This window comes from Coenobita brevimanus, chromosome 110 (assembly GCF_032717465.1).
Source record: "Coenobita brevimanus isolate Jiangsu-jjx chromosome 110, ASM3271746v2, whole genome shotgun sequence".
Taxonomy (NCBI): Eukaryota; Metazoa; Arthropoda; class Malacostraca; order Decapoda; family Coenobitidae; genus Coenobita; species Coenobita brevimanus.
In genome coordinates, this window is record NC_137063.1 from 24,327,105 (window position 1) to 24,341,258 (window position 14,154).

Here is a 14,154-nt window from a genome sequence, read left to right on the forward strand (position 1 = left end):
TTAACACCTACCTCCTCTTCATCTCACTTTCACACCCCTCATCCACTCTTTCCTTCCACATTTATTTCCTCCTCTCTCCCACCTTCACACCTACCTCTTCCTTTCTCTCACTTTCACACCTATCTCCTCCTCTCACTCATTTGTGTGCCCATCTTCTCTCCCTTTTTACTTTCACACATACCTCCTCCTCTCTTTTACTTTTGACCTCATCTCCTCTTACATTTACACCTCTCTCTTCCTTACATTCATCCCCCAATTCTTTCACTTTGTAACAAATTCCTCCTCTCTCTTACTTTCTCATTTTATCATCTCAAATCCCCTTTGCTTTTATTTGGTGCATACACAAGAACATGACAAAGGAAAGATATTTTCATTCATATCTCTTTTCCTCCACTGACCTTCCTCTCCTAAGATCCGTAAATCCTTATCTTTTTTTTTTTTTTCTCCTTCCCATTTTAAGCTCCTATTCTCTTATCTTTCACCTAGGCAGTGGTTTATAAATTAGTTTGTTTTACTTACATCTTTCACCATTTAGTTGCCTTTCTATGTAAAGCTCTTATTTTTGCCTATATTAAATGGGCAACAAATTAAGATCCTGTTTGTTTTAATTTATATCTCCCATTCTTTACCTTCCAGACTTAACTCCTATTCCCTTCTCTATTGCTTCGGCAGTGGTCTGATAAGGTAGAGTTTCTCCCCTTTCTGACTGGTGTATATGGGAGAGCGCTGGTAGTGGTCAACAAGCTGGTCTAAGGTCTGGAACTTGCGCTGGCCAATGCAGTAAAGCCCATTCTCCACATGGACTCGGAAGTGCTTGTTACGTCCCGCCGCTTTGAGTGACACACTGAAGTCCCCAACCTGACCACATCAACAAAATATTATAGTATAGTACAGAATATTATGGCAAATTTGTTCAACCTGTCTCATCATCATAATGCTAAAGATTTCATAAACAGGAACATGCACAAAAGTATTAGACAGATACAGGACCATTAAGGCCATAATATGAGGTGTACCTAGAGTCTACAGGAGTGAAACATACTGCATCTGGAAAACCTTAGGAATAACTGACATACATAAAATGAGAAAACATATAAACAGAAGTTATATTCATATTCATCATCCTATCCTAACTTCCCAGTGTTTTAATGACAGGAAATTTTATCAATCAACAGTGTACCTTAACCCCTAACCGCTGGCTGACGTGTACAGCAGTCACGATTTTGGGCGCAGAGCAACGCCAGTTGACGTGTATAGCCGCAGGCGTCTTCCCACTACCCTTTGAATTTTAAGTTATCCTTACTCATTGATGGGAGAGGAAGAGTTGATGATTCTTATGTATCTTTTAATTTTTCTCTAGCTGTTATAGTTTGGCAGATATTAGGGTTTAAAGTATGGGTATTTTTTTTTTCCGTCACAGATATCCCCCGTAGGGAGGAGCATGCAACATCAGAAAAACCCCGGCGTGTAGGGGTTAATGACTTGGTCCATAAATCCATTTTGCTACTCATTCCTGCCTTTGATACTCTTGCCACTACTCCAAAAGAAGGAACTATCCATACTACAGAAAGCCCACAAATTATTGGAGAGTAATTTAGTGGAGAGGATCTGAAAAATTAAACTTCATTAAATATTTGTCTGCACAGTCATAAAATTTAATTAGCAACAGCAGACTTCAAATCACTCCTCCATAGTGCCAAAACTGAGTATGAATAAGTCGTTTTCCAAGACATCCCAAGGTTGTTTCTCTTATAAAATTGTTCATGGCCCTTGCTCTGCTTCATTTACAAAGGCTAAAACATGCTTGCAAGCATTAACCTTTGCCACCTAATGGAAGTTGTCCATACTGCTGGATCTCTAGCAGCCTCTCTATTCAGTCCCTTATCCCCGTTCCTCATCTTTTTCAGTATCCTTCTCCCAACTCTACCCTCTATGTTTGTACCTCTCACCCTCCTCACCCATGTGTCACCCTCCATTTTTTCCACATGCCCACACCATCTCAATCTACCCCTTCTCATCACAACATTAATACATTCTAGTCCCATCCTTCATTACAACTGTTCATTTGCAATTTAAACCACCTCAAGCCTGTTATTCTAGGATGCAATGCACATCCATCTAATCATGCTCATCTCTGTAAGTATGAGCATACAAATATCCTCTTCCTTTACTGCCCAAGCCTCACAACCATACAGCACTACACTCCTCACACATGCTGCATTCAAGAACTCTTTTGCAAGCGAGGCGAGCCCTCTTAATGTCAGGAGAGGCAACAACTCCCTAAACTTCTTTCAACCACTCCTAACCCTCGATACTAACTAGCTCCAACCTCATCTCAAGCACATATCATGTCCCCCAATAACAAAATTCCTCCACACAATCAACGGACTCTAGTTCAAGATTAATCTACCCCCATCTTTTTGTTTCTGTGTATTGTGCTTTACCTACCACACACTCAAAATCAGCATTATTTTGGAGCCTACCTCTAATACCAATTCTGTACTTCTCGCCATACAAGATGCTCCACTCTGTAAGATGCATCTTAATTTTGGAAGAGCATGTCTAAGGATTTTTTTTTTTTTTTTTTTTTTTACTCCAAACCAATACCCACTAAAACTTTAGCTTGATACTGTCACTTTCACACAACTGCATACTTACCTTATTTATATCTCCAATCAGTACTATTCATCAGTCAACTGTTTCATTATTACTAAATAACAGGACAAGAGAGAGAGAGAGAGAGAGAGAGAGAGAGAGAATAGGTTGATTACATACGAGTCTGGGGGAAATAGCAGCCAGATACTCTGGTTCATGGTCAGGAAGGCTGATAGGAGGTTAGTGAGGGATGTTAAAGTTACAGGGAGTGATGAATGTGGGCTGCAACACAAGTTATTGATATGTGACATGGTGCTTAAGGAGTGGGTGATGAAAAAGAGGACCTATGCACCTAGGGGGAAAGTATGAAAACTGAAAAACTATGCAATGAGGGATGCCTTCTGTTGTGAGATGAATAGAGTGGTGGCTGAACAGGGACAAGTTCACAGTGTTAATGAACAGTACAGAGGCCTCAAGAACAACCTCTTAAGAGTTACTGATTCAGTGTGTGGATGGACAAGCAATCCCCCCAAGACATGAGGTAACATGGTGGCTGGATGAAGGTGCAGAAGCTGTAGTTATGGAGAAAAGAAAGCTTTTCCAGGAATGGAAGAAGAAGGGTGGTAGCAGAGAAGAATACTTGGCTGCAAAGTGTAGGGCTAAAAGAAAGGTGTATAGGGCAAAGTCTGATTCTCACAGACTTTTACTTGATAACCTCAATAGTAGGGAAAGGAAGATATTTCAGGTGGCTAATCAGATGAGCAGTGTGTGATGAATGATGAAGGAAAGGTAGTGGTGAACAGTGAGGATATTAAAGACACCTGGAGAGAGCACAACTGGTAGCTGACTGAGGAGTTTGACTGGGACAGGGAAGGTTTGGAGCCAGCAGATCCAGTGTTTGGCCCTTGGCCTTTGATTGATGCTGCTACTGTGAGCAGGGCATTAGGCAAGTTGAAGGTAGGGAAGGATGTAGGTGTATCTGGGTTGACTGCTGAAATGTTGAAAGCTTCAGGAGATACAGGAGTAGGGCTAGTCACTGACTTGATAAATATGATTATATATGAAAGTGGTGTCCCAGAAGATTGGCTGAAGAGTGTAATGGTAAATGTGTACAAGGGGAAGGGTGATGCCCTGGAAAGAGGAAATTTTAGAGGCATAAAGCATTTGGACCACATAATGAAGGTAATGGAGAGAGTTCTAGAAGGTATGATTACAAAAAGGGTGAATATTGATGAGATGCAGTTTGGGTTTATGTCAGGCAAAGGGACCACTGATGCCATACTGATTGTTTGACAGCTTCAGGAAAAATATATAGGAAAGAAAAGGGAACTGTACTTTGTTTTTGCTGAGTTGGAGAAGGCCTCTGACAGAGCCCCTAGAGAGATGGTGAAGTGGGCAATGAGAAAGCTTGAGATCAAGGAGTGGCTGGTTAGGGTGGTTATGGCTATGTATGTGGGTGCTTGCACCCAGGTAAGAGTGCTTGGAGATTTAAGTGATGAGTTTTCCCTGAATGTTGATGTGCACCAGGGGTCAAGCATACCTTGTTGTTTATTATGGTACTTAAAGCCCTCTCACATGACTTCAGAAATGGACACCCATAGGAGATGCTGTATGCTGATGATTTGGTGTTGACTGCAGAGAATGAAAGGGAGGTGGAGGAAAGATTTAGGAAATCGAGAGATGGTATGGGGCACAAGGGCTTAAGAGTAAAAGCAGATAAAACAAAAGTGACAGTATACAGGGCTGGGGGAGGTACTGTCAAAGATGAGAGGGAGTTGCCATGTGTGATTTGCCACAAGGGCATGGGAAGTAATTCCATCTTGTGCAGTGCTTGTGATAAGTGGGTGCATAAGAAATGTACTAGTATAAGAGGCAGACTGTGAGATAATGCTGATTTCATATGTGCGATGTGTCGGGAAGAGCACATGGAGATTGCCTGGCGTGAAAGGATTGAACTTGCTACTGAGTCTCTTGAGTGTGTGGAAGAATTATTTTATTTGGGAGACATGTTATGTGCTAGAGGTGGGGCTGGAGCCACTCTGTGGCTAGAGTGGGGAGTAGCTGGAAGAAGTTCAGGGAGCTGTTGCCTCTCCTGACATTGAAAGGGCTCTCCCTCTGTGCTAAGGGATCTTTGCATGTGGCCTGTGTTAGGAGTGTAATGCTGTATGGTAATGGACCTGGGCAGTAAAGGAAGAAGATATTTACAGGCATAAACGTACAGAAATGGGAATGATTAGGTGCATGTGCAGTGTGTCTCTCAGTGTGAAGCCTGGGGGGACTAGGTTTACGATAGTAGAGTTGGGAGGTAGGATGGGACTGGAGTGTATTGGTGTTGTGATAAGGAGGTGTAGATTGAGATGGTTTGGACATGAGGAGGAACATAAATTGTCTTACAGGTTTGTCAATGGGAAACTGAAACACAAGGCAGGAATCAATAAGCTGAAAGTAGAAGGAATGGTCTACAAAGATGCAGAAATGCAAGCTGAAATAATGAACAGAAGTTTCCAAATGGTTTTCACTAAGGAAAGTGATTTTGTGGAGGGGGTGGGAGTGACTAGACTAGAAATGTAGTGCTACAAGATATAAAAGAGGAGGTGCAGAGGAGTATATATAACTGATAACCAAGATGCAAGGAAGGCCCCAGGGCCTGACGGGGTCTCTAACTGGATACTAAAGGAATGCAGATAGCAACCGGCAGATAAGAGTCACGGATAAATGTGTGTTCTCTGGAAGAAAGGAAAATGCCCAGGGAATGGAGAAGGGCCAATATAGTACCAATTTACAAAGGAAGGAATAAGGAAGAACCCCTGAATTACAGACCAGTGTCCCTGACCAGCATGGTTGCAAAATTGTGCGAAATAATCTTGAAAGACAGGTGAATAAAATATCTGAGGGAGATGGACATTTTGACAGAGTCAGTTGGGATTCAGAAATGGAAGGTCACATGTCTCTAACCTGTTAAGCTTCTACTCAAGGGTGACTGACATGCTACAGGAGGGAGAGTTGGGTGGATTGTGTGTACTTAGATTTGGAGAAAGCCTTGAACAAGATACCTCATAAGCGGCTAATGTGGAAATTGAAGCACACAGGAGGATTGATGGGGAGCCTCTTGGAGTGGATGAGGGACTTCATGAGAGACTGACAGATGAGGACAATAATAAAGGACATGATGTCAGGGTGGAGGGAAGTAAGAAGAGATGTCCCGCAGGACTCGGTGCTTGCACCCATATTGTTCCTGATTTACGTAAATGATATGGTGGATGGAATGAACAGTTATGCAAGTCTGTTTACAGACAATGTGAAGATCATAAGGAAAGTAGAAGCTGAAGAGGACTGTAAAATGCTGCAGGAAGCTCTGGGCAGGATTTACGATTGGAGCCAGGTATGGGATATGAAATTCAATGCAAAAAAATGTAAAATATTGGAAATGGGTAAAAGTACTGAGAGGCCACCACTGAATTACTCGATGGGAAAGGAACCAAGCACAAGAGCGAGAGAAGAGAAAGACCTGGGAGTATTGGCCCAGGATAATTTGTTACATTAAAAAGATTGTCAGAGACACACATAAGCCCTTGACAAATATAAGAGTGGCATCTCAATACATGGATTAAAAAAAAAAAAAAAAAAAAAAAATTGACAGTGGCTATGATCCACCCCAGGTTAGAATATGCAGCAGTGGTGTGGTCCCCACATAAAACGAAAGATATAAACAAGATCAAGAGAATACAAGAAGCAGTAACCAAGATGGTCCCTAGCCTGGAAGATCTATCGTACAAGGAAAGACTAGAAAAGCTGGGTCTGCCTTCCTAAAAAGAAGGAAAGTGAGGGGCGACATGACTGCGGTGTTCAGGTCCATGATGGGAGTAGACAAAACTGACATAGAAGATCTGTTTGTATGAGATGGGAGAGCAACAAGATGACATGAAAAGTCAAGTGGCTTGAAGGATATCAAGAAATACAGTCTTCCACATAGATGCACTGACTTGTGGAACTGCATGGACAAAGAGATCATCAAGTCCAAAAACTTAAATAAAGCAATGTTTGACTGGCTGAGACATGGAGACAGGACCCCACGAGCATAGCATACTTCCTGTATATCACAACTAAATAACTACAAGTAGGTACACACACACACACACACACACACACACATGAGACGTAAGAGAGGAAGGATGTACCACACATCACTCCGCACTTGGCCAATCTCGGCCACAAATGGCCATACCTAAATAGTATCTTTATATGAGTCACGCTCTGTACTAGCTCCAACTAAATAGTGTTCTAATATAAAAGAGAAAGTTTAAGTAATAGTGCTGTTCCAATAACAGAATACAATAAAGTAGTGCAGATGCGCCGAACAAACATATCAGCTGTTTAGTGTTTACTGTTTTGTCTGCAACATACAGGAATGCAAAACTGTAAGTAGAATCTTTCTCTTGGTACCACAAGATGACCACCATCTTTAGCAAAGCAAATTTGGAAGGAGTTAAGAAATGGGATAAAGGTAGAAAGCAGGATGATGATTTCTACCAGGAACTGGTGGAAATGGAGACATACAATAAGCTGGTAGAATGAGTGTACAGATTAGAGAAGGCATTTCAGAGTGAAAAGGATGAAATTAAGAAGCAGCTGCACATGCAGAAGGAGGAAAATGAAAAATCAGTAAATGAGGTTAACAAGAAAGATGCAACAATAAATGAGCTGTCAGTTGAGGTAGTTTCACTTAGATGGAAGATTAGCGAAATGGCAAGCACAGTTGTCAACCACAAGAGTATTATGGAAAAGTTCAGAAATGATACAGAGACAATAATGCAGGCAAGCACTCTGACAGATCATAGCAGTGATACTGAGGAGAAGATAACCCAGGTGAATGAAGCGATGCAAAGCTACAAAAATGACTGGAAACCACGTATGCTGAAATAGTGAAAGTAAAGAAAGACTTAGAAACAAGAGTCAAAGAAAAGAGCTTTAAAATGGAAGTGAGGAAAATAATCCAAAACAATTCAAAATTGGTCAAAGATTCAGCAGATATCAACAGATCTATAGTAATCACTGGTATAGAGGAGGAAGAAATAAAAAACAAGATTTCATGAGACAAAAAGGAAATGGCATATATAATGAGCATATTGAAGGAAGTATCAGAGGAAATCTGTAGTAATGACAGGCAGGAACACAAAAGTCTAGGGAAATATGAGAGAAATAAGTCAAGGCCCCTGAATGTAACCTTCCAGAGTGTAAATACTGTGAAGGAAAAACTAAAAAATGCGAACAAACTTAGGGAAAAAGTGGATTTCATATGTGTATGGATAAAAAGATGCCTAACTCAAGAGAAAAGAGGGAGGAGGCAAAAACAAAGAACGAGGGAAGATCAGAGGAAGAGAAGAACACATTTTTTTCAAAGTAACTGGATTGCAGGTACGAAAGTGATACATAAACAGGAGGGAATAAAAAGGAGGAAGGTAGTAGACCCAAGTCATGACAAGTATGTAAAAAAGATGATTAAGTTGATATACTCTAATATACATGGAATGGTATCTAAATTACTAGAGATGAATGATTATATTAAAGAAAAGGAACCACATATTGCTTGCCTAACTGAAACAAAATTAACATCAAGGATATCAAATAATACCCTAAACCTAGAAGAATACAATATATGGAGAAGAGACAGGAACTTAAAAAAAGGTGGAGGAATCACAATATTAACAAAGAAAAATCTGCAAGTCAAAGAAATACAACTACAGTAGGTATACCCTCACAGGTAGAATTGATCGCAGCAGAGATTAGTAAGACTGAAAGGAAAGTAACTGTGGCAAATTTATACATGCCACCCAGATCGAAACATTTGGGAAAAAGGAGAATGTGAAGACCTGACAGAGAGTACAACTCAAAGTTTAAGAGCATTACTACACTGAGTGGAGGAGAAATCTGAAAGAATTATACTATCTGGAGATTTCAACACAAATATAAATTGGAATACTCTAGATATAAAAGGCCAGGAAAGCTGTTGGGACCAAAAGCTCCTGGACCTTGTGCAGGAGTTTTTCCTAATGCAACATGTAAAAGAAGGCACCAGAAAAAGAGGACTTGATGTATTATCAGTACTAGATCTTATATTTACCATCTATCCATCATCCAATCCTACACTGCCCCATGAGGAGTGTAGGAGCCCGGGGCTGGGCAGTTGGTCCCAATATTTAAGATGAGAGTGACCAGCCTCACTCATCCCTGAGTGGCATTACATGAGCAATCAACCCCAACCATCCCTTGGATATAAACCTTCACCAGCTCAATCCGACTGGAGCACAATAATTACTCACTAAACCACCAGGCGCCAATATTTGGTTATATGGTTACCACCCAGCATAGTAAATGGTTTCTTGGTGTACAGGAAACCATTTGGCTTGTCACTCAGTGTAGAGTCACCTACAGGCAGAAGGAAGAGGAAAGAAAGAAGGAAAGAAAGACAGAAGAGGGAGTGTAAAGTTACCCGAAGGCAGAAGGACAAGGAAAGAATGAAGTAAAGGAAGACAGAAGAGGATGAAAGGAAAGAAGGATGGAGGAGAGGAAAGGGCAGACACACAACAGCAGCACTACATCGAGTGAGTGGATGGTGAGTGCCCCCACCTACTAGGCAAGAAAATGATACTGACATTGTTATGTATCACCCTCCATTCGGCAAAAGCAACCATGCAGTATTAAATTGTAACTTCAGGATTGCATATGACATAGTTAACAGTAATGAAAGTTACAAAAGAGGCCTTAACTACAAAAAGGGCTACCATCATGATCTAAAGAAATACTTCTTAGAAATAGATTGGGAAAAAGAGATTAGAGGAAAAGATTTATATGTTATATATAGAAAATTTTGTGAATTTTATGAAATAGGAGTCCAAAATTACATCCCTCAGCACAAAGAAGGAGGCGGCGAGGATTCGTGGGGTACTATGTTATTAAATATAATAATGAATAATGTGATGATGCAGTGGGTCAAAGAAGAGACACGGTTTCGAGGTGAGGACACACCAGCAAGGTTAGATTTACTGTTCACCAAAGAACCCAATGTAATAGAATCATTGGAATATCTCTGTCCTTTGGGAAAAAGTGATCACGTGGTCATTGAGTTCCAGATGTTAATAGGAAACGTTGAGCCAAGAGACGAGCTTCATAGACAGAGAAGATACAACTTTGGCAAAGCAAATTTTACAGGATTGAGAAACTTTTTTGAAAATGCGGATTGGAGAAAATTCAGAGAAACAAGAGAGATACAGAGGAAGTGGGATATCTTTCTAGACCTCTATAATTTGGGAGTGGAAAAATTTGTACCAAGAGTAAGAGGGAAAGAAAACAGGAAAAAGGAGTGGTTTAATAGAAGGTGTATGATAGCCAAAAAAAAGAGAGATAAGGCGTGGAACAATTGGAGAAAGAGAGGTAACGACAGAACAAAGGAAGAATATAAAAGAACAAGAAACGAATACACAAGAATACGTAGGGAAGAAGAAAGGAATTTTGAAAAAGGTATAATTGACAAATGCAAGGATGAACCCAAACTGTTTTATAGATTTGTTAATGGCAAACTGAAACAAAAGGAAGGAATCGCCAAGCTGAAAGTAGATGGAGAGGTCTTTAAGGATGCAGCAATGCAAGCAGAAATAATGAACAAACGTTTCCAGTCAGTTTTCACTAAAGAAAAGGAGCTTGTGGAAGGGGAGGGAGTGATTAGAAATGTTCCGGTGATGAAAGATATAAAAGTGGAGGTGCAGGAAGTGTACAAATTACTGGAAACTCAAGATGTAAGGAAAGCCCCAGGACCTGATGGAATTTCTAATTGGGTACTGACGGAATGCAGAGAACAACTGGCGGATAAAATTCACAGCTTAATTGTATGCTCACTGGAAGAGGGGAAAGGGCCAAAAGAATGGAAGAGGGCAAATGTGGTACCAATTTACAAGGGAGGAAACAGGGAAGAACCCCTGAATTATAGACCAGTGTCTCTAACCAGCATGGTCGCAAAATTGTGTGAGAGAATCCTGAAAGACAGATGGATAAAATATCTGGAAGAGATGAATATTTTGGCTGAATGTCAGTTTGGATTCAGAAGTGGAAGGTCATGTGTTTCAAACTTGTTGAGCTTTTACTCAAGAGCGATTGATGTTGTACAGGAGAGAGATGGTTGGGTGGATTGTGTGTACTTAGACTTAGAGAAGGCCTTTGACAAGGTACCTCATAAGAGACTAATGTGGAAACTAGAATATATAGAAGGACTAAAGGGGAAACTTCTGGAATGGATGAGAGACTTTTTGAGAGACAGACAAATGAGGACAGTAATAAAGGAAAAGATGTCTGGATGGAGGGAAGTAACAAGTGGAGTCCCTCAAGGCTCAGTGTTGGCGCCAGTAATGTTCCTGATTTACGTAAATGATATGGAAGATGGAGTGAACAGTTAAGCGAGTCTGTTTGCTGATGATGTACAGATCTTGAGGAAGATAGAGGTTGAGGAGGATTGTAAAATACTGCAGGAGGATTTGGATAGGATACACAATTGGAGCCGGACGTGGGAAATGAAATTTAATGTAAAGAAATGTAAAATATTGGAAATGGGTAAAAGTACCAGGAGACCATCAATGAATTATTTTTTGGGTAATGAATTAATCACAAAAAGGAGAGAAGAGAAAGATTTGGGAGTGCTGGTCCAAGATAGTTTGTCACCAGAAAAGCACATTAACAAGATAGTTGGAGAGACTTATAAGCTCTTGACTAACATAAGAGTAGCATTTCATTATATGGATGAGGAAATGATGAAAAAATTGATAGTGGCCATGATCCGCCCCAGGTTAGAATATGCAGCGGTAGTGTGGTCCCCACACAAAAAGAAAGATATAAACAAGATTGAGAGAATACAAAGAACAGCAACCAAGATGGTCCCCAGTCTGACAGACCTGTCATACAGAGAGAGGTTGGAAAAACTGGATTTGCCTTCGTTAGAGGAAAGGAGAAAGAGGGGAGACATGATTGCGGTGTTCAGGACCATGGTGGGAGTAGATAAAATTGACAAAGAAGATCTGTTTGTATGGGATAAGAGAGCAACAAGAGGACATGGAATGAAATTGAAAAAGTCAAGCTGCTTGAAGGATATCAAGAAATATAGCTTTCCTTACAGAAGTATAGACTTATGGAATAGCCTGGACAAAGAGATCGTCCAGTCTAAAAACTTAAACGAGTTTAAAGTTAAATTCGACTTATTGAGAAACAGCGACGGAAACCCACGAGCATAGTACATTCCGTGTACATCACAATTAGGTATATTCTTAAATATTTAGAATGACTCAGACAAAGAGGTGGTGCATGAGAAAAACATTCATGTGTGTAAAGGTAGACTTGATAAATGTGGATATGGAGACAGGACAACACGAGCATTGCTCAATTCCTGTATACTACAAATAGGTAAATACAAATAGGTAAATACACACACACGCACGCACGCAAGCACACGCGTATGCATGCATACGCGCGCGCACACACAGTGAAGAAGAACATGAATGTAGATACCGTGGAACTGGGAGAAGGCAGGGCTGAAGTGATAAATATGAAATTAGAAACTGGAGAGAATAGCAAGAGAGATATGGCAGTAGTGTATGTTCCCCCTAAGACAAGAGCATGGAGAGATGATGAATACCAAGAAATGTTGTCAGACATGGCTAGTTATTTACAGAAAATGATTGAGAAAAGCAACAACATAATTTTAATGGGTGACCTCAATCGTAAAGAGGTGAACTGGGAGGAATGGGACTCAGGAGGCAGCGAAGATTCGTGGGGCACTACATTATTAATATAACAATGAACAATGTGATGACGCAATGGGTTAAAGAAGAGACACAGTTCCGAGGTGAGGACACACCAGCAAGACTAGACTTACTGTTTACCAAAGAACCCGATGTAATAGAATCATTGGAATATCTATGTCCTATTGGAAAAAGTGATCATGTGGTCAGTGAGTTCCAGATGATAACAGGGAACATGAAGCCAAGAGACGAGCTTTATAGGCAGGGAAGATACAACTTTGGGAAAGCAGACTTTACAGGTTTGAGAAAATTTTTCGAAAATGCAGATTGGAGAAAATTCAGAGAATCAAGAGAGACAGAGATGAAGTGGGATATTTTTCTAGGCTTCTATAATTCAGGAGTGGAAAAATTGGTACCAAGAGTAAGGCCGAAAGAAAACAGGAAAAAGGAGTGGTTTAATAGAAGGTGTATGATAGCAAAAAAAGAGAGAGACACGGCATGGAACAATTGGAGAAAGAGAGGTAACAACAGAACGAAGGAGGAATATAAAAGAACTAGAAATGAATACGCAAGAATATCCCCCCTGGGGGTAGGGGGGTTTTCAAGAATACTCCCCCAGTATCCCTGCTTGTCGTTAAAGGCGACTAAAAAGGTTGGAGGAGGGTAAGCGCCCCTCCCCGGAAAACAACTAACTAAAAAGACAAACAATAAGCCTCGGACAAGGACTGACCAAAAGACAACGACCAAGGACCGGACAAAAGACATGGTAATCGGAACTTGGAATGTATGGGGAGCGAATGATGAGGTGAAAGAGAGAGAGATTGTCCAGGTGCTTGAGGGTGCGAAAGTTGATGTATGCGGAATAACAAACGAAATGGAGAGGTGAGAGTGTGAGAGAGTGGGAGTATGGATGGTGTATATGTGCAGGAGTAGATGGGAATGAGAGGGCAAAAGAAGTATGTATAGTTGTGAGTAAAAGATGGAAGAAGAGCATAAGAGAGTATGGATCAGTTGGGTCAAGGATTGTGTGGGTAAGATTGAAAGTTGGAATACAAATGTGGGCAATTGTGTGCGTGTATGTGCCAAATCAAGATCGTGCAGGCAGAGTGAGAGAAGAGTTCTGGACAAATGTGGAAGTGTGCATGGAAAAGTTTGGAAGGAATGATAGAGTGTTTCTGGTCGGTGATATGAATGGTAAAGTAGGGAATGTGAAGGTGGATGGAATAGTTGGTGAGTGGTGTGTGCCTGCTGAGATAGATGAGAATGGCAGTGTGTTAGTGGACATTTGTGCTGGGAGGGGGTTGGTGATAGCCAATACCCTCTTCAGGCACAAAATGATCCACAGGTATAGATGGCGAGTGATGAGAAGGGTGGGTGGTGAACTGAATAAAAGGAAGGCAATGATTGAATATGTGTGTGTGGATGAAAGGATGTGAAAATGTGTAATGGATGCAAGAGCTTATAGAGGTTGGGGGAGTGGACTTTCTGACCACTACTTGATGGTGGCCAGAATCAAGGTCCAATTAGAATGGAGAAATAGAAGAAGGGAAGGACGGGAAGAAGGAGTATTTGCGAGGAGAGTGGAAAGGTTACAAGGGGATGAGAAAAAGGCAGAGTATAAGAGAGAAGTGGAGGAACGATAGGGTAAATATGAATTGGAGCAGATGGGGGACGTGGTAGGTGTGGCAGGATATTTACAGAAGAAATATGTGCAGCATGTGATGTGGTGTGTGGGATGAAGAGAAGATGGAGAGGTGTGCAAGGAACAGCGTGGTGA

The 14,154-nt window shown here is 40.9% G+C and overlaps 1 protein-coding gene across 1 annotated transcript in view; it reads right to left on the minus strand.

The window, feature by feature from the left end:
- Nucleotides 1–259: 259 nt before the first annotated feature.
- Nucleotides 260–14,154, minus strand: part of dock (SH2/SH3 adaptor protein dock) — a 340,556-nt gene continuing 326,661 nt past the window's right edge. Inside the window, exon 7 of the mRNA XM_080286156.1 lies at nucleotides 260–858. Coding sequence (XP_080142282.1) covers nucleotides 658–858 — 201 coding nt within the window. The 3' untranslated portion in view covers nucleotides 260–657. The remainder of the gene's footprint in view (nucleotides 859–14,154) is intronic.